The 20249-nt window shown below is 43.5% G+C and overlaps 1 protein-coding gene across 1 annotated transcript in view; it reads left to right on the plus strand.

Moving 5' to 3' along the window:
• Window positions 1–20249, plus strand: part of camkmt (calmodulin-lysine N-methyltransferase) — a 106304-nt gene that overhangs the window by 67168 nt on the left and 18887 nt on the right. The window contains exons 4-7 of the mRNA XM_071905085.2: window positions 10596–10656; window positions 12058–12109; window positions 15887–15950; window positions 20093–20159. Of these exons, the coding sequence (XP_071761186.1) occupies window positions 10596–10656; window positions 12058–12109; window positions 15887–15950; window positions 20093–20159 (244 nt within the window). The remainder of the gene's footprint in view (window positions 1–10595; window positions 10657–12057; window positions 12110–15886; window positions 15951–20092; window positions 20160–20249) is intronic.

The raw sequence follows: 20249 nt of genomic DNA on the forward strand, positions 1-20249 counted from the left end.
AGTGCATCATCGCATATCATGTACTGTACTTGATATATCTGGTTTGTCCATTTCAAATCGGTTCAGAGAAAATGCAGAAAGGAGAAGGCAGGGAGGGGGCCGAGGGGCAGCCATCTTGTTTTCTCTCATATTGTTTTATTTATTTTTTTGTTCTATGATCCGACAAACAAGAACCTCTCATCAACCATTTCCATCTCACCTCTCCTCCTCTCCTCCTTGCACCCTTTTCTCATTTTCTACTCTCTTTTCTCCCCGTTCCCCGCTCGCCTCGCTGCCTCCCCTCTTTTACCCCTCTTACCCTCTGACTCTCTCCTCGTTTTATCTCACGCTATCACTACCCTCGCTTCTTTCTCCCCTCTTTCTCCACCCTCCTTCTCTCCTCTCCTCCCTCTTTCTCTCCTCCCATCACCCCATTCCCCTGGCTCTCTTTCCCCTGTCCTAATTGTTTATATACATTAACATTCAAGGAACTAGATAGCTTGGTGCAGGTGACACCCTGTAATTTTACATCCTTGCCTTTCTCCAAGGAAGGAGAGAGAGATGCAATCTGTGGCAATCTACGATGTGTGTGTGAGTGTGTGTGTGTGTGTGTGTGTGTGTGCAGCATAATCTGGGGTTGTCACAGGGCCCCATGCCACTCTCCCTATGCTAATCAATGAATGAAGCCCTGCAAAGCTCTCGTCTGCCAGCTAAGCCCCACACCGCAGCGCTGATATGTCTATTAGCCACATGTCAAACTCTGTCTCTCTCTGTCTCTGTCCTCTGTCTCCCTCCCACTCCCCCTCTCTCTCGCTTCCTCCTCTCTCAATCGATCGCTCTTCCTCTCCGTCGCTGTTTCTCTCTCACTCCCTCTTTCTATTTCTCCCTGTAACCGTCACTTCCCTTCTGGTCCTCTCCTCCTGAATACTCTGTCTTTCTGCTGGTGGTAGTTACAAACCAGTTGTGATTTCACAAAGTGAGCAGTTCGCTTCCATTCATTGTCCTTGAGAAGCGGGAAACTGCATGTGCAGGGCATGATGGGATAGGTGGCAACGTGATCCAGGCCCGCGATGCAACAAGAAAAGTTGAACAAAATTCATATTCTGTAAATGAGCATGCCGGTCGCGGCACGAGAACCATTACATTTTTCTTCCTATCTCCTCTTCGTATTTGAATGGAAGATATGATCCATCTCTGTCAGCTTATAAAGATCTTGATGAACAAAATAATGTATGTAGGAAGTTGACTGAGATTGTTGGTCTTCCTGGTGTGTAACGAAGTAGCCTCTAATATTTTAACTGCTAACTTTAGCTCTGATTGGCTAAACAAGTAAAGTTAGCTTGCTATCCCACCTATCCCATCACATCCAAACAGCTGTAGCCACTTAGCTAGCAGGCTTGTTAGAGTAAAGCATAATTTCAACATTACGTTTTCCAGACATTTGATTATAGATTCAATTTGGCATAATGAAATGAATGAAGTGATAAAATACAAAATAAATGCATGAAAAAATACTATTAAACAAACCCGATCCTTGACCCAAGAACACGGCCATTGAAACGCCCACAAGCAGCGACAAGGCACCGCCCCATGCTTTGCCCACCATGCGAGATGCGATTCAGGAAGACAGGCAGTCACGGAGACAGACATGCTGACAGACAGGTAGAAGGAAGATAAACAGAGAAGAAGACATCTAGGAAAGACCGACATGCGAGCATTAAGAGAAAACAACAGACAGGCAGGCAGGCAGGCAACCGGGCAGACAGACACACGGCCGCCAAGAAGGCAGGCAGACAGCTATACGGGCAGTCAGACAGGCAGTCAGCCCTGGCATTTTGCAGCAGATAAGTAAGCTATCAGAGGAGGGGGATAAATAGCAGAGTAAAGATTGGTCCCGGCCCCCTCGGAGAGGAGCGGGGGGCCACAATGCAGGCGTGGCGGGCAGATAGCCCCCTGCTCTCATTATACGCTGCCTAATCCAAAACGATGTTTACTCAGAGAGAGAGAGAGAGAGGGGCCACGCTTATCGAAGCCCCGCACAGTCCTCCAAGCGTGTGTGCGAGTGTGTGTGTGTGCGTGCGTGCGTGCGTGTTAAAATGAGCCTATTCCAATGGAAAAAGGGATCAGGAGTGTCTCCAAGGCAGACTCTGTTGGCTAGAATGTCGATGCTTATCACACACTGCCTGGCTCTTCTGGTGAAAGGCGAATAGGCTATCTAAACTGCCTATTCACCGCATGTGTATTTACCATACCAGCTAGGCAGAATGATCATTTCATAATTGCTATTATTATTATTAGCATACTGCTATTAAAATGAATAGTTCCTTGCTTTTGAGAAGCATGAACTAATCCGATTAATCAGGTGGTCTGAGTCTTTTCAGACCACTCAGAAAGCATTCACCTTTGAGTTTTTGTTATTGAAACATTAGAAGAAGAAATTGATAATATTTGTTCTTTATCTCCGTTGACTTGAATTAGTGTTGCTAACAAATGCTAACAGCTTCCACTCACAGCAAGAGCGAGGTAAGCACTTAATGGATGGACTGAAAGGATTTGCAGGTCATGATGAATCACATGGGCCTCCTAAAAATGTGAACTATCCCTTTAATACTGGTGGGCCTTGGTGTTTTTACCTAGTTTTATTGCTAACAACTCTAGTTTCTTGTAGCTGATATAACACTGTCCTTGCTGCAACCAAATCAATATTCAGTTGTGCTATTTATTATAGAAGTTAGAAATGTGCACAGGGTTCAGTCTCAGTGCTGTTCTGCACTCTGTTTTGTTTGGCAGGTTCTTCAGTTTGTCTTTTTAAAAGTGAAATAAAAGAAATCTTTTAATCATTTCTTTCCAGCAAAACACATAATAGTCCAACTTAAAGTTTGAGAAGAAAATATCAGATAAAGATTCATCAAATACTAGAGGGAAGAGTTTACCGTCAAGCCCTTGGCCAAATAATCCTTCTTCTTAATGACTTGTTGCTTATGAAAAGTAGTATAACCTACATGCTTTATATCTTTATCCTCACAAACACTTACTCATAGCCAAGGCCTGTTTGGGATATAGCTGTTTATGGACATGGAAGTGTACTCTTCTCAGTGTATGTAGTTTTTAGAGCAAAACAACAATTGCTTAGATGCATGCATGCATGTGGCATTGATCACAAATGTGGTTAAAGAGCAGTACTGCAAATTCCTGCTGTCTTGAAAACCCAGTAACTCCAATATTTCTCAACATTTCCCAGATATTAATGATATTTGGCCCACCCACCCAGGTAAATTAACAGCCACCCAGATTGTCCTAGATTTATTTCAGGTGTCAAACTGGCATTTCACGTCAATATAGTTTACAAAAAAACAAAGATTTAATGCTGTCAAGTGCTGAAAGCGTGTTACTTAACTAAACAACCATAAATCATCGTGTCTATAATGCAGCGTATTGTGTTGGTCTGGACTTATGTTGTATGTTGAGGAGGTAACTCGTTGACTCCTACACAAAATTATTGACAATCAGATGGGAGTATATATAGGCTAATAGCCAGTTAATGTTGCAGTAGCAAGTTACAGAGTAAGATAATTCACAGTAGTGTCTGAACAAAGATAGGATAGTGAGTTTGCTAAATGAGATGTCAACAAAAATGCAGCCAAAATATAGCCTACTTACACACAGCAGACAAAAGCCCATCATTATTTGAATAGATTGAACGGAGGAATAAAGATCTCCCCTCACCGTAAACTGCCAACCTGTGGGAAACACTGTTGCTGCTTTTCAGTCGTTTATTTACTTGAATTGGGGCTGTATATGATCTCTTATGGGCTGAGGGGATTTCATGGTGCTAGAGGTTAACTCTGTCCTGGATATAAGGTTTTCCTCCAACAGCAATCAAATACTGTTGTGTATTATAATGTATATGAACAGTTTTATTCCAAAATTTTGTATATCCATTTTGGAAAACGAACATTTACTGAAGTTTATCATTTAATATCTAACTAAAATATGGAGGGTCCTGTGTGTAAAAGTGTTATTTTGTTAGCCAGGGATGTAAGTTAACCCTGTCCTTTAAAAAATACCTATAATTTTTTTAGTTTTGTGCTGTCATTTTATCGTAGCGGGTGTTACTTTTGTCAAATGGCAGATATCTCACTTTTACTTCCAAAGTGCACACACACACACCCACACACACACACACGCGCGCTACTAGTTGCAACCACAAACCAGATCCAGCAACCAGCTCTCTGGTGCCTCACTGTGGTGCCATTACTACACACACACACACACACACACACACACACACATGCACGCACTTATACTCAGGCACACAATCTTCCTGACTCTCTCTCTCTCTTTCTCACTCTCACACACACGCACACACGCATACACACATGCACACACTTATACTCATGCACACAGTCGTCTTCACTCTCTCTCTCTTTCTCACACAGACACACACACACACACACACACACACACACACAGAGCTCGGCGGTCTTGTGAACTGTGTGTACCCTGTCTAGGCTGGCCGGGGTAATCCTGGCCTCCACTAAAGTAGCCGTGTGAGAGGACAGATTGTCAGTTGATCATGGCCAGCCGAGAGCCTTATCCCTTATTGGATCGGCCATGGAGGAGGCTTAGGAATTATCTGAGGCCTCGCTTAATGTGGAGACAGATCACCGCCAGAAAGCTACGGAGCCTGCAGACACGCTGGGCCTAAGGGGAGAGAGAGAGACCGTGTGTGTGTGTGAGCAAAACCGAGAGAGAGAGGTGTGTGCATGCGCGTTTGTGTGTATGAGTCTATAAGAGAGATAGAGGTGTGAGTGTGTGTGTGTGTGTGTGTGTGTGTGCGTGCACAAAGCAACATCACGCCCCACTTAACCCCATCTTGACACCTCTCTCTCTCTCTCATTCTGCCTCCTCGCTTAGTCTACTTTTTCGCCATCCAATCCTCTCCTGTCGTCTCCCTCCTCTTCCTCCTCTCTCCTCTCTTCTTCCCTTTACTTCCCTGCTTTCATTCTTCTCTACCTCTCTTCCCTTCCGCCTCCCTCTTTCTCCTCCTCCTCCTACCGTTCTCCTTCTCCGTCCCCCTCCTTTCTCCTCCCGCTATCCACTGTAACCCAGCCCATCTTCTGTGCCCCCTCTTTCATTTTTCTTCTCACCTCCCTCCTCATCCCCTTTCTCCTCCACTCCCTTCCTCTCTTCCCCCCTCTCCTCTTCCGTTTTCCTCCCCACCTCCCTCTTCTCGTGCGCTTTCTTTTTCCCGCTTTTCTCTGCTCCTTTCACCCTTTTCCACGTCCTTCTCTTCATCCCCGCGGTTTGTCTTCCTCTCCCCCTGATCTTCTCCTCCTTCTGCTCCTCCTCCTTCTCCTCCTCCATCCCTTCCTTTACCCATCCTATCCTCTCCATAGCACTGTACAGCAGTCAGTGATATGCCCCCCCACAGTTCTCAGCAGGAGACCTTACAGGAGCTGATAAAAGACAGGTAGAAACCAACCAACATTTTCTTTTCTGGAGATAAAAGAAACCGAGCTAAATCACTGTTTTCTTTTTTTCCTTTGTTTTTTTTTTTACACCCCTTTTAAATCCTGGATCTTGTAGTTCATGTTCTGAACGCTTGGTTAAAGAAAACTTTTGACCAGAGCCACATCTCCCAAAGCCCTCTTGTGTAACTGTGAACACAGCGGTTGACATCAGTGATAGGTGCACACACACATGCCTGACTGTAAATTGTAAAACAATATTTCATTTTGACATAACATTTTCTTAACTCAGTATACTGGGATGACTTCAATACCTGGAATAACTTGATTTGCCGTCAACTTCTATCATCACTTGCCCCCCGGAGTGTTTGCTCACCACTCAGACTCAACTTTGAAAGATAATTACAAATGCACAAAATTGCTCTTTTGAAGAGGTGATTCCTCGCTCTGGTTTAGTTGGTTTATGTGTTTAGAAGTATCATTTTAAGACAAGCAGCAGGAAAACAGAAATTAGAAAGTGCCCTCTACTATGCAAATGCCTTATCATGTGTAATTTTTCTGAATTTTCTCTAATCTTTGCTTTTTTGTTGTTTTTTCTTGTGAAATACTGAAGAGTTTTCAGCCTCTCTGTCTCCTCTGATAATCTAATGAAACAACCTGAAAAGGGAAAGTTATTCTTTGGGTGAACTGCACTCTCCATGTGCAGCCAGTGATGGGGAGTTGTGAGGGGTCACGAGCCAAAACGTTTGAGAACCACTGATCTGCTACATATCTGTATGGCGGTAGTTTGGCTGGGAACTTGGTGAGTTAAATCCTATGCATACCTCAAATGGTTCAGTCATATCAGACATACTTTTGCAGTGTCTATTTTTTTTACCCAGGAGGTGTGGTGCTGTGCTAAATTTGGAGCAGTATTTAGCTAATTTCATCCCTGCTCATCTGATTACTGAACAGCTACTCTGGACAGATTAGCCCTGCCATAAACCCTCTGGACTTCCCTGGGTCAGCCCCGTTTAACCAGGATATGGGTTGATGGGTTTGTAGGGACATGGCATTATACAGTGAGTAGTTAGAACCAAGCAATCTGATTGGTCCAGAAGGCTTTCCACCTATAAGCTTTATTACATACCTGAGAGGGAGTATTATGGCTTTTACACAGCGTGTGCCTGAATGAAGAGTTTTCTCCAAAGTAGTACACAAGTACTACAGTAAAAAAAAAAAAGAAAAATTAGAAGAAACCAAGAAAGATCACTACTTTGCTCCCTGGTTACAAAAGTTGGCATAGCAACCAATAGAGCACAGTTTGGAATGCGTCTTTGACCAATCAGATTGCTTTGCTGAAATGGGTATTATACACAGTATGAGTTTGTAAAACACACCAGGCAGTTCTTAAGGAGTGGTTTCTTAAGCTAACAAGGAATCAAGAAACCCTATATGTCTCCATCAGGTATCTGCCGTAAGAAGAAACAGGTGTCCATTTAAAGTCAATCAATGACTCCACTTCCTGGCATAGAAATTTGGTCAGATTACTCAGATATAATAAAAACAAATAACTAAATCACAGCATTCAATCCCAAAGCATTGAGGAGTATCATACAATGGGGCAGAAAAGTGAGCAATCAATATTATGTGTGTGAGCGCAGGGCCATAGCCGTATGGGGGTAATACCATTGACAGTGTTTAGTGCCAGGGTCCAGGGACTAACTCTATATTAAACACACACACACACACACACACACACACACACACACACACACACACACACACACCCCTACACTGCTTCCTTTCCTCATCTAGTAATTGAAGGTGAGAAATAATTTCATTATCCTCAGGAAGAGTAATCTGCTCTCTACTCCTGATCCCTTCATTTCCTACAGTGCACCTCGACCTGGGAGGCACACACACACAAACAGGCGCCACGTACTTATCACACACATGTGCGCGCGCACACAAACACACGCTTCCTATCACCCTGGGCTGTTAATGTTATTGGAGTTGGGGATTAACCATCAGATTCACATATGCTTTACAAAGCTTTATTACTTAGTGCTGTCTGTCTTGCTCTCTTTTGCACACACATGTGCGTGTACATACATACACACACACACACACACACACACACACACACACACACTCAGACACAACTTTGTATGAAAGGAGAGTGAGTTAGTTTAGGTGTGTGGGCCCCAGTTAGCGGACAGAGACAGGCCCTCAGCAGCAGAAGGCTTACATTACTGTGACTGGACTGGACTATAGGGCCCGGTGTTATCTGGAAATCACAGATGGCCTTGAGCAATCTGGGTTTAACAAGTACAGATGTTGTACAGTCCCATGATGTGTGTGTAGAAACTGGGGAAGGACACGACTAGAAAGAAGAGCAGAAGAAGGCAGACACCATTTAGGAAGAGTCTCCAACATCTATTCTAAAGGATGAGAGGCAGAGGCTGAAGATGCTCCGTAGCGGCATCAACTCACCATAGAGGAGGTGGCAGGTGTTGTCTAAGGTGGAGTTCAGGTTCGTCCTCATCCTCCCTTCTGCTACTGCATCCAGAGTGTCCAACGCTCTGCCCTACAACAGAGCCAGCCTTTTAATCAGTTTGATACTCCTGCATCCCATGCCTTGATGTTGCCTCCCCAGCACATTATCCACAGAGAACAGTGCACTGGCCACAACTGATTGATAGAACATATTGAGTAGTGTGTTGCCTACACTGAAAGACCTGAGCCTCCTCCAGAAGAGTCAATCCACTCTGCCCTCTCTTGTACGGTGCCTCTGTGTTATTCCTCAAGTCCAGTTTGTTGTTGCTGTGAACTCCCAGGTGCTTGTAGGTAGGGCTGGGCGATATTGACAACATCAAATATCACAATATTTTAGACCGAATACCTCGATATCGATAATATGACGATATTTTGGTAAGTGTAATAAGTAATGTGGATATGATGAGCAGGTAAAGCCAATCGTTTTTCGTTTTACTCAGCCAGAACAGGCTAATAAGTTCAGGAAATTGTATCACTTTACTGTAACGCAGCCTTTAAGACCAGGAAGAAGTAACATGTAAGTTATTTCACAATATTACTATAACCAAAATCCCAGACGATATCTAGTCTCATATCACGATATCGATATTATACGAAATATCGCCCAGCCCCACTTGTAGGATTGCACCATCTCTGGTGACAGGTGTCAGTGGTTTCCTGCTCCATCGGATGTTAGCTCCTTCGTCTTACTGACGTTGAGCTGCTGATGGTTGTCGAAGCGCTCCACCAGAGAGCTCTCCTCCTCATTTCAAACAGTGATGCATCCCACGATAGGGCAGTCATCAGAGATCTGGAGGTGGCAAGACCCAGAGTTAAATCTGAAGTGTAGAGAATGAACAGGAAAGGTGATAGTACAGTCTGCATCATGTGGAGTTATTGACGTTAGACGCCATGATTATATGGGCAATATTTCACTACTTATAGGCCTATATTTCACTGTATTTACTATGGCTGCTGTGGTAGAGAATTGAATTCCATGCATCAGAGCAACAACTGTTGAAGGGTAGGAGCTTGTACTGTACCTGCACTGATCCCATTCAATTCAAACTTCAAGTCAAACACAAGGAAAAGTGTCAGTTGTCCTGATTAAACACACACTTATTGTGGATAAAAACAGCTAGGATTAATAAAAATCCAAATCCAGAAAAAAGAACATGAAAAAACATTTGAGATAGGGCCCAACTATTACTCTCCCAGCATGCCATTTCTCCTCTGACCGATGTGCCAATATATAAACTTTTTCCCTAGTCCGTGACAAATGGCTAGATGAAGTGAAATAGCAGACAGAAGTTTAAAATGTCACCTTTTAAAGTCTTACATGTCTTGATGCTCTCCAAATACACAGCACAGCTACTCTGGCTGGCATTGTTTGTGTGTGTGTGTGTGTGTGTGTGTGTGCGTGTGTGTGCGTGTGTGTGTGTACGTGCATGCTACGAGGCCAAGCTGTAGCAAGCCTGTTTTTTTTTAATGGGGAATAGGAATATTTGGACGTTTTATCAATAGGCATTATTAAATCCTGCTTGCTTGAGCTAATCTTGGCGGACCGGAGCGGGAGAGAGAGAGAGAGAGAGAGAGAGAGAGAGAGGGAGGGAGAGAGAGACAGATAGACACAGAGAGGGAGAGTGAGAGAGCAGTGATGTCTGCCCCATGAGGTGAAGAGAGACCGCCTGTAAGCCGCTTATTATATCGACTACCGCCTTTTCTCTCTCCTCCTCTGCCCTCCCCTCCCTCCCCTCCCTCCCTCCCTAGTTTTCTCTCGCTACCTCGCTCATTTTCTATCTCTGTCTCCCTCCCGCACTCGCTTTCTCCAACTCATTCTATATCCCCTCATTCTCTCTTCTCAACACTCTCTAACTCCTTCATATAAACACACACACACACACGCAAATGCATATATGCACACACGCGCGCGCACACACAGACAGCGCCAAGCAGAACCTTCTTGTTCAAAGCCAGAAGCAAAAGCTGAAGTTTTATTCAAATGAATGTTTACTTCTTCTACTGCCAAGAGGTGTGTGTTTGTCTGTGTGTGTATGTGTGTGTGTGTGTGTCGAGAGAGAGAGCGAGAGAATAGCACTGAGTACGCAAGTGTGTGTGTGTGTGTTACACGCACGGCAGAAGGAGAAGGGCTGACAGTAGGTGATAAGCCAGACAGGCCTGCACGCTGTGATTATCACCCACCGGACCCCCTGTCACACACACGCATACACACACACACCCTTGCATACACAGTGCCCATTGAGAGAGTGTGTTGCGAGGATTTAGGATAGACAGGCGGACAGACAGACAAACAGAGACACAGAAGCCTTGGATCACAGGCAAGGTGGAAATCACAAGAGAAGGAAATGCACACAGAGTGGGAAACACACTGCATGCAATACGTTACCCAGAATATGCACTCATTGTTTGTTTTTATCCTGTTTTTACACTTATATTAAGGCATTCTGGTGTTGAGACGCCGAAATCAAAGTGACTTCTCACATTAGAGACACATGATGAATAACTGCAAATGAATATCTGTGGGTTGAATGGATAAATATCAGTCAGTTTTTCTAATCATGTCTCTCTCTCTCTCTTTATTTCTGTCTCCCCTCTCTCTCTGTATAGGTGTGTGGCCGTCTGAAGAGGTGATGGCTCATTACTGTCTCAAGAAACGTCACATGTTCAAGTGAGTTCTTCCTCTCTTTTACGCCCCCCCACCCCCCCACCCCCCCACCCCATCATCAAACGACTGCGCTAACAATTGTTACGACCCCGGCAGCAGCTTCCAGTGCATCATAAGCCAAATTGCTTCACAAGGCAGAAGAGGAGTAACCGCTGACAGCTCAGTTTCTTTTAAATATGCTGTTTGAATGCTGTGCTTAAGCTACTTAAGCTAGGCTACACCATCATCTAATTCAGGTTTTTCCATTTAGATATGTGCTATGCTATGTGTTGCATTTTAACATCAATAAATCATGACCACATTCATTTTGAGACATTACGCAAACAAATGGGACCGTCGCCAAGAAGGTTGGCAGCCTCTACTGGCCTCTTCACTGCATTTTTTAATGGGAAATTTGGTCTTAACTTAGAGAAACTTAAAGGCTACCTTTTTTCTTAACCACGGATACATTTGTTTACAGTAATTATACCAAAGTATCACAATTAATTTGACAGTGATATATCGATTTTTAAAAATGCTGCACATAGCACCACAAAAATTATCCTATTTAACTTGCTAACCTACAGTATGAATGTATTTTAGCTTCATATCAAATTAGTCTAATTGTCCAATGTTCAATTCTTGAACACCACCACTTTCTCCCATTTAAATCTGACCGCGACCTCCAGTACAAGCTTGGTCCCGGTTAGACCTAGACCTTACTGGTGTCATTCCGTACCGTTCCATGCCATGCTGTGCTGCACTGCTCTTTCCCCCGCTCTGCTCTGCTCTGCTCTGCTCTGCTCTGCTGAGCACCGGCCTGCCCCGCGGCACACAGGGCTGAAAAGCGTCCAGGCACCTTTGATTTCCACTCAAGGCGGAACGTCACCCTTTGATTTCCTGTTTTAACATTCAAGAGGCGGGAAGCGAGGAAGAGAGGGGTATTGATCAGAGCAGCGCAGTGAAGGTCAGCTAGAGAGGGAGGGAGGCAGGGAGGGATGAAAGGGGAAAGAGGTAGAGATGGAGGGGAAGGGGAGATGAAAGGAGGAAGAGGAAAGAAAGATGGGTTGGATGAGGCCTCTGTGTGTGTGTGTGTGTGTGTGTGTGTGTGTGTGTTTTCTCAGATTTCCTGCTGATTGTGCTTGTGCTTCTCTGTGTTCAGTATTCAGCCTTCAGGTTGATGGTTGAATTGATATTTCTACCCTGCTGTGTGTACTTGTATGTGAATGTATATGTGTGTGCATGTGTTTGTATGTGTACATGTGTGTGTGAATGTGTATGTACATTTATGTGCATATGTGTGTGTGTGTGCATGTGTGTATGCATCTGTGAACACTACACTGCAGGGTTTGGCTCAGCAAGGTGAATCTCTCTCTCTCTCTCTCCCTCTCTCTCTCTCTCTCTCTCCCTCTTTCACTCTCTCAGGGGTGCTGTGTGTGAGTTAGGAGGCGGTATGACCTGTCTTGCAGGGCTCATGGTAAGTGAAATAACCACACACACACACATACACACACACACACGTGCACACACACACACACACACACACACACACAAGTGACTTGGCTCCACTAATGAAATTGACCCTCACCAATCAATACACACACAGCATGGACACACAGTATCCATACCTGTTCATACATGCTATCATTCACTCCTGGTGTGTGTGTGTGTGTGTGTGTGTGTGCGTGTGTGTGTACTTCCATACCCTCACAAGTGTCTGTTGTATGCATGGACACTCTTTGCCCACATTCAGTTAACAGTAGGTCCCATGTATATTCTTAAGGCTTCACATCTGACGTCTTTCACTACCAAGGTTACTGCAGGCAAGGAACCATGTGGAAACCCAAATCACAGAAAGCAGAAGATAATTCAGCAGCAACTGTCGTTTTATCACAACACCTGTTACTCGCCTACCAAGACAAGACACCCGCTTGGTGGATTAATGGAAAACGGGATTAACGATGCACAATACTGCCAAAAAAGTGTTTTTTTTTTCGTAATAATGCAGTTGTGATATGGATTGTGATACATGTGGAGGCAGCGTTTTCTAAATCATTTTGCTTTTCAACACGTGAAAAAATTGCGTTAAAATATGACGCCAACGCTTAGGATTTACTTGATTATTATAAAAATATGCTGTTTCTTTATAGTGATTATATGTTGTAAGATCATCTTGTGTACTGTGGCATGACACATAGCAGTACACACGCACACACACACGCACACACACACACACACACACACACACATGTACACCAGACCACCCCAGTAGTGACACCTAGCTATATAGACTAGCTGTGGTCTTAAAAGCTGTGCTACATTGACATGTGTCACATATACACACACACACACACACACACACACACACACACAGATATACCGCAGTCTGTCAGCCATAGGGGTTATTAGCCAGGGTCTTAAGAGCCCCTCCACATAGCAGGCGTCAGTGTCCCATCGATCTGCCAGCTGCCATTCTTTGTGTGCGTGTGTGTGTGTGTGTGTGTGTATGTGCGTGTGTGTGTGTGCGCACGTGTGAGAGCCTGGTTTTATCTCTCGGCAGTCAATACACCATGTTTTGACATTGGTGGCTTGAGATGGAAACCTTCCTTCACACCTCGCCTTGTCCTCCTCCCTCCTCCATCCATCACTGACACCACCTTCCACTTTCCCCCTCTGTTGTCCATTTGCTTCTTTCTGTTGTCCATTTGCTTCTGTCCTTCATTCATTCCTTCCTTCCTTCCATAATTCTTTACTCTTTTCTTCTCTGCTCTCTTCTCTCCATCCATTTCTCCTTCCTCTCTCCCTTATCCCCTCTCTCCTTTACGTCCTTGCTTCCTCCCTCCTTCTCTTCCTTCCTTCCTTAATTCCTCCTTCCCTCCCTCTCTCTCTCCCTGTCTCCCTTCCTTCTTCTCTCCCTGCCACCCTTCCTTCCTTCCTTCCTTCCCTTCCTTCCTTCCTTTCTTTATCTTTCCTTCCTTCCTTCAACCTCTCTGGTGCAATGGCACCCTTAAGCAAAACATCAACGTGTAAATCAAAGGGCCAGTAATATGTATAGTATATGTATAGTTAATGGCAATATAGTTTATATAGCTTGAAACTGTAATATGTAATACTGTATAGGTAAAACAATTTTAAGCTGGAAATAAAACACCTTTTATTCATTAGATTAGGCCTGAATGGAGATTTGGTTGTTTTTTCCCCCAGTATAGCTAGAAACAGGATCTTTTATTGAAGATGTCACTGCTTTTAAGAGAAAAAACCCTCTTGATTATGAGTGATCCCCTTACATTCAATGCATAAAGTCTCCTGCCTTGTAATTGTTCCTTTGTATAGTGGCACATGTGTTCATCCTACTGTCTTACTTAGCTGTGCAGTAAATTGCACTATTAACAGTTACAGTACTCTTCGATGCCCACTCAGAAAGTAGAGAAGAGCAGCACTACAGACTCACTTCAAACTATTCTGAAATTACACAAGTGAGCTATGAACCTGCACAACAGGTTTTGGTTGTGAGAATAAAAACTTGAGATGCTATATACTCTATACAATGGGTAGTTGTAGCCAAGCAGTCTGATTGGTCAATTAAATGTTTCAATTGCACTGATAATTCCCATAAACCACAGCTAGCCAATCTTTTTGTTTGCCAACTCTTATAGTAACCATAGGGAGCGAATTATTTCTGTCCACTAGTTTGTACTTTTCACATAGTACAAATGTGCTTTTACGAGTAAAAGCACATTTGTACTTTGCTATAGTACTATGCTATGTACAGTGCTTAAAAGCCTGAATAGCAGGGAGGCCATTCTTTACTGTGATTATGGGTACTTGAGTGCTGCCGATGGCGTGCCCATCACGGTAAAGAACGCTTTCCCAGGTATTACTGCCAGAACATATGATGTTGAGTTTGACATGGGATCATTTACTTTAGATGGATTGCAGAGTTTGACAGTATGATGAGCGAGCTTTATTTAGATTAAGATGTCAGTATTTGATGGAGCTTGAGTATTTGTGTGTGTGTGTGTGTGTCGTGGGGGGGTAGTATCGCTCATTGGTTGCCAGGTTGGGCTCCTGATCTTCCAGCTGGATGCTCTGGTTGAGCCTGGGGGATCCCTTCCTCCGTTTGAGCAGCTGGTGGGACGCACAGCACTCACTGACCCCTCACACACACCCTGCAGGGCCTGAACGCACTGGGGTGTGTGCGTGTGTGTGGGTGTGTGTGTGGGTGTGTGTGTGTGTGTGTGTGTGTATGCATATGTGTTCGGTTTGTGTTTGTTACAGAATTTTACAGAATTGCATTTTCAATATGCCATACGAGTCAAACGTCGAATTGACTCTGCCATATAGGATTTGTATGCATACCATCACAATACCTGCTCTCACACTCACACGTGTGACACGTGTGTACGCATGCACACTCCTTAACACACGCTGACAGCCTGACACACACTCACTGATAAAAAAAAAAAGCCTCTGCAAAGAAAAAAGAATGTGAAAAGATGGGGTTATAGTAAAGCACACGTCTCTCTCTCGCTGTCTATCTATATCTCTCTCACACACAGACACACAGCACAGCACAAAGCTTTCTCTCCATTCGCTTGTCTCCCTCCCTCTCTCTCTCTCTCTCTCTCTCTCTCTCTGTCCCCCTCTCCCTCTCTCTCTCTCTCTCTCTCTCTCTCTTTCTCTTCGTCTCTCACAGTCTGCACCGCAAAGTTATATGAAGGGCATCAGGCAGGCCCGGCGAGCCGAGTGCAGAGTGACAGCGGCGAACGGAGTGATGGCTCGGCCCGATAAACACCCAGCGCCAAATGAAAAGGCTCTGCGCTTGCCATCATCCCCTGTCACAATGCAATTACTGAACAGAGTGATAGCAAGATAGCAGCCCCCACCGCTAGCCACAATGATAAAAGTATTGACTGATTTGATTGAATGATTAAAATAATGCAGACATAAAAATGGGGGGGAAAGGGAGAGAGGGAAATGGCAGGGAGGAGAGGGAGCAATGGAGAGAGAGAGAGAGGGAGAGGGGCTGCCAAGAGTCAAGCTTTGTAGATATGGTTATGTCGTTAGTGTGTGTGTGTGTGTGTGTGTGTGTGAGAGAGAGAGAGAGAGAGAGGGGGCTGGGAGGGTTGAGATGTTTGCTCCATCTAGGGGTGCTTTTGGTTTTGTTCTTTTGTTCTATGTTGTTTCATTTCTCCGTCTCTCTCTCTCTCTCTCTCTCTCTCTCTCTCTCTCTCTCTCTTTCTCTCTCTCTCAGGTTGCCATTTGTGCTGACGTGAAGGAAGTTCTGCTATCAGATGGGAACGAGAAGGCCATTCAGAGTATCCTTTCATCTCTCTCTGTCTCTCTCTCTCTCTTGCTCTGGCTCACATTTAATTGTATATGTACTGTATATGTATTAATTTATATGAATCTTTTTCTATATTCTCTGAATACATTTGTCTCCTTGCTGTCTCCAGTTTTTAACAGGGTTTCAATGAGAAAATGTACCAATGAGTTATTAAAGAGCAGCAGCATTTAACACAGCTAGTGCTGCTGCGTTTAGGACTAGAGGATTCACCTGAACTTGACTGAATATTTACTAGTCAGATGTTTTGGTCAGATTTGGTGACACTTTCAGACCAAGAAAACCATTGCAACTAGTCAAGCAGAAATATCCTAGTCATAAATCAGCATGCTATTTTCTGTTACTGTCTATTAATCACCATTTATATCATAATTAGGGAGTTGTAATCTGAAAGCATTCATATTAATAATAATAAATTCTACCAGTGCTTTCATCTCTTCCACTCCAAGTCATCAAGAAGAATTTCTCAAATTATCAAACTTTTTAGATGATTGGTTCTGTTTGGACGCGTCTGTATACAATGACTCTTTTATGCCGTATCAAAAAAGGAAAGTGGTGTGTGTGGAGGCCTTGTCCGATGTTTCAGCCCTGAACACAGAGATTGGGTTAGACTGAAGAAAGAATAGGCGTCTACCTCTTTTTTTTTTTCTATGGGCACGAGCTGCAGATGGGGCACCCACAGTGACAAATACCCAGCACCAGCGCTCAACATGGCATCTACCAATCCTAGCTGCCCACAGTGCCATGTTAAGAGCGCAGTAATTGCCATCCTGTCAAAATCAGTATGAGACTTCATCTAATGCTAAGGCTAGGGTTAGGGCTTGATGAGTGTTCAACAAGCAAGGTTTATTTAAGATGTTTTTGTGTGTGGTGAAGGTTCAGACCTATAATTAAGTTTTTAGGACAAATCTTTAGGTGAGAGTTTTGGCAACATTTGTTCTTTGAGTGGGTTATTGATCACGCTCAAGCCTGTCTGTCAGCTTGCAAAACATTTCACTTTTCTTTTGTTTTTTTTCTTCCTTTGCCTTACTTTACTATTCTATTCTTTTCAATCTGTCCTCTCCTTTCATCTTCTGTCCACTCTTCTCCTTTTTTGATCTCCTTTGTTCCTTCTTTTTCCTGTCTCTTCTCTTCTTTTTAATTCTCTTCTCTTCTATGTAATTCTCTTCTCTTCTATTTAATTCTCTTCTCTCTTCTTTTCTCTTCTCTTCTCTTCAATTCTATTGTATTGTATTCTATTCTCTTCTCTTTGCCTCTCCTGTCCTTTTTCTCCCATCCTTAGATCTCTCTTCGTCCACTCAACAATTACCCAGACAAGAAAAGGAGCTCGGACTCGCCACAGTTATTTCACAAAAGCAGGAAAAATAAACACATTTCTTCCCTTTTGACCAATGTGGCCCTTCCATATTTAGCTCTGCTTACAATATCTCTCTCAGTCTGCCACAATGCTCCTTTACTGATCACAATAAGGCCAAACAATAACAATACAGAGCCTCACAAACACACGCACAAATACACACATGCACACACATACAATACACCATTGACCGCCCGCTTTGTTTCACAGAACAAACACGGAGAAAGAATTGAGACTGAAATCAGAGAGAATGGATCGAATGGGGAGAGAGCGAGAGGCTTGAGAAAGACGGATAATTTGTTCTGGGCTCGGCCAAATTGGCCCATTCACACACTGTAGTGCACTACAAGGCATTTCCTCTCATTGAGGAAGCCAGTTCCCATTGGTGTTGGTCTTGTGCTAATGGCCAGTTTGTCTCACATGGCCTTATTGTGTGGTTGGCACTACAATAGAAAGAGATAATGGGTTGTGATATGGTTCAGTTTTGTACGGTGAAATAGATGAGAAGATTATGCAGAAAGAGAACTCTTGAATGGGCTTCATTTAGTTATATCTAGAAACTTGATTTTTTCCCCCCTGCCTCTGAAGTTTTGTTAGCTCATTCATAGTGCAGGAACACACACACACACACACGCGGACACACACACTGTAGAGAGAGGAGAGGCTCTGTTATGTGCTGTGACCTTGAATACTCATACTGAAAATCAATGGAAATGTTCCATTAAGAATGATTGATGCATGTCATTGGCTGCTTCTTGTCTGCTACAAGTGATGGGGGCAAATATTCCTTCACTTTAATGCTCAATAATACTCAAATAATCGCTCCCTCCCTCTCTCTCTCTGTCTCTCTCTCTCTCTCTCGCCCCTCTCTCTTTATTTCTGTGTGTGTGTTTGTGCGTGTGTGTGTGTGTTTGTGTGTTTGTGCATGTGTCTGCATGCGCTGACCTCTCCCCCAGTGGTGTGCTGGTGATGAGATTACAGTAAGCTGCTCTGCTCTTCGCTCTGTCATCCCTGTGCACCAACACACTGATGCACAGGTGTCCAGGGTGTGTGTATGTGTGTGTGTGTGTGTGTGTGTGTGTTATGTGTTTAAGCATGTGTATGTGCGTTTCTGTGTGAGTATGCTAGTTTGAATGTATGCTAATCTATTTTGTCCGTGTGTATACGTGTGTGGAAGCCCTCTTTGATTTTGGATTGGCTCTCCAACTATCTGTCAATCTATCAATTTATCACGCATCTCTCCCTCTCTCTTTCTCTCTGTCTCTCTCTCGCTCTCTCTCCCTCTCTCTGTCGATTGGATTTGTCTCAGCTCTTTGCAGGCTTTAAAGACAAGGAAATCCTAATTGAATTGCTTTGCAACTCCACTAGCCAGTGTATTAATAGACAACTTGACATCAATCGCCCTGCCTTTGTGTGTGTGTGTGTTCATCTGCGTGTGTGTGTGTGTGTGTGTGTGAGAGAGAGAGAGAGAGAGTGTGAGTGTGTTTGTATGTGTGGTTAAAAGCCTTCCCATTGATCCAGCTAGAGGCAGCTGTGATCTGCTTCTGCTTGCTGGCTCTCTATCCCAGGAGATCATCTCTGCTCACTCACTCTGTGTGTGTGTGTGTGTGTGTGTGTGTGTATACCTTTACCTATGGAAGGTCTTATTTAGAGTTTGTGTCACTTGTTGTAACACTTTTCCCAGATGACACACTCTAATCCATAATGCCTAAATCTAATGTTCTCTAATATATGGCCATATATTCTATCCATAAACAGATCATGAGCACTCAGAGTGTGATAATGGCCTAAACGTTGAAGGTCTTGTGATGGGACGGTCCTCAGTTTGAATCCCCTGACTAGCAAAGGGAGCCTGGGTGACTAATGCTTTCCCCTCCCTCCTACCTACTTGACCCCTAACTACTCCAGTGTAGCTGCTCAGTGGCCAACAGTTGACGAGAGTAAAAGCTCCCGTGCCTGTGTGTGTGTGTGTGTGTGTGTGTGTGTAACTGTACATGTGTAATTACAAGTGTTATATGTGTGTATTCTGCAAACATTCAATGAGTATCTTACCTATCCATCTGTGCTTTGATTTAGTTTATAATACATATAAAAATGCAGTGGAAAAATCAGTTCAACATAAATAGAAAAGAAAAACAAAACAAAACAAGTGGTTTATTTGCTATAAATAATGCTGACAAATACAAGCACTTCAAAGCAATAAATGAACACAAATATATGGCTTGGTTTAGCATCTGCATGGTTGGTTTAGCATTTGCATCTGAGTAGCTGCTAAACCAAGTCTATATTTGTGTTCATTTATTGCTTTGAAGTGCTTGTATTTGTTTATTTATAGCAAATAAACGACTTGTTTTGTGCATTATACAGTTTCCCACTTTTTCTATTTTCTCTTTTGATTTAGTTTAATTGAATTGAATTAGTTAAATTGAATGAATTTTGAAGACGAAGTCCTCACAATACTGGACCCTGATTGGCCAACAACACCATCTCCTGTAATTTAAAGAGGTAAACCTGCAGAGTGGAGGCTTTCCAGTCCAGTTGTGATGTGTTTACTGGAGTCAGTCTACTTTAAATGTCACTGTTCAAATAAAATCAAAGTTTAGTCTTCTCAAAACATTTTGTCAGTCTAAACATCTTTGATCATATACAGTATGTATGCAAATGGGGGAAATTCCTATAATATGGGTCCTTTAAGTGTTTTCCTACAGTTGAGGATGTAATAATGAGTGTATGATGGATCCTTGACCATGGTGCACCAGACGTACGAGGGGTGATCGAGAAAAACAGACAAGCTGGATTGTTTGGGTCCTCGCATGTATCTACCAGGTGAGACTGCTTTCAATGAAAGATACAATACATCTACACTGAAATTAAAAATGATTTTTTCACCATTTTGGCTCATTCTAACTATCATAC

Source organism: Centroberyx gerrardi, chromosome 15 (assembly GCF_048128805.1).
Source record: "Centroberyx gerrardi isolate f3 chromosome 15, fCenGer3.hap1.cur.20231027, whole genome shotgun sequence".
NCBI lineage: Eukaryota > Metazoa > Chordata > Actinopteri > Beryciformes > Berycidae > Centroberyx > Centroberyx gerrardi.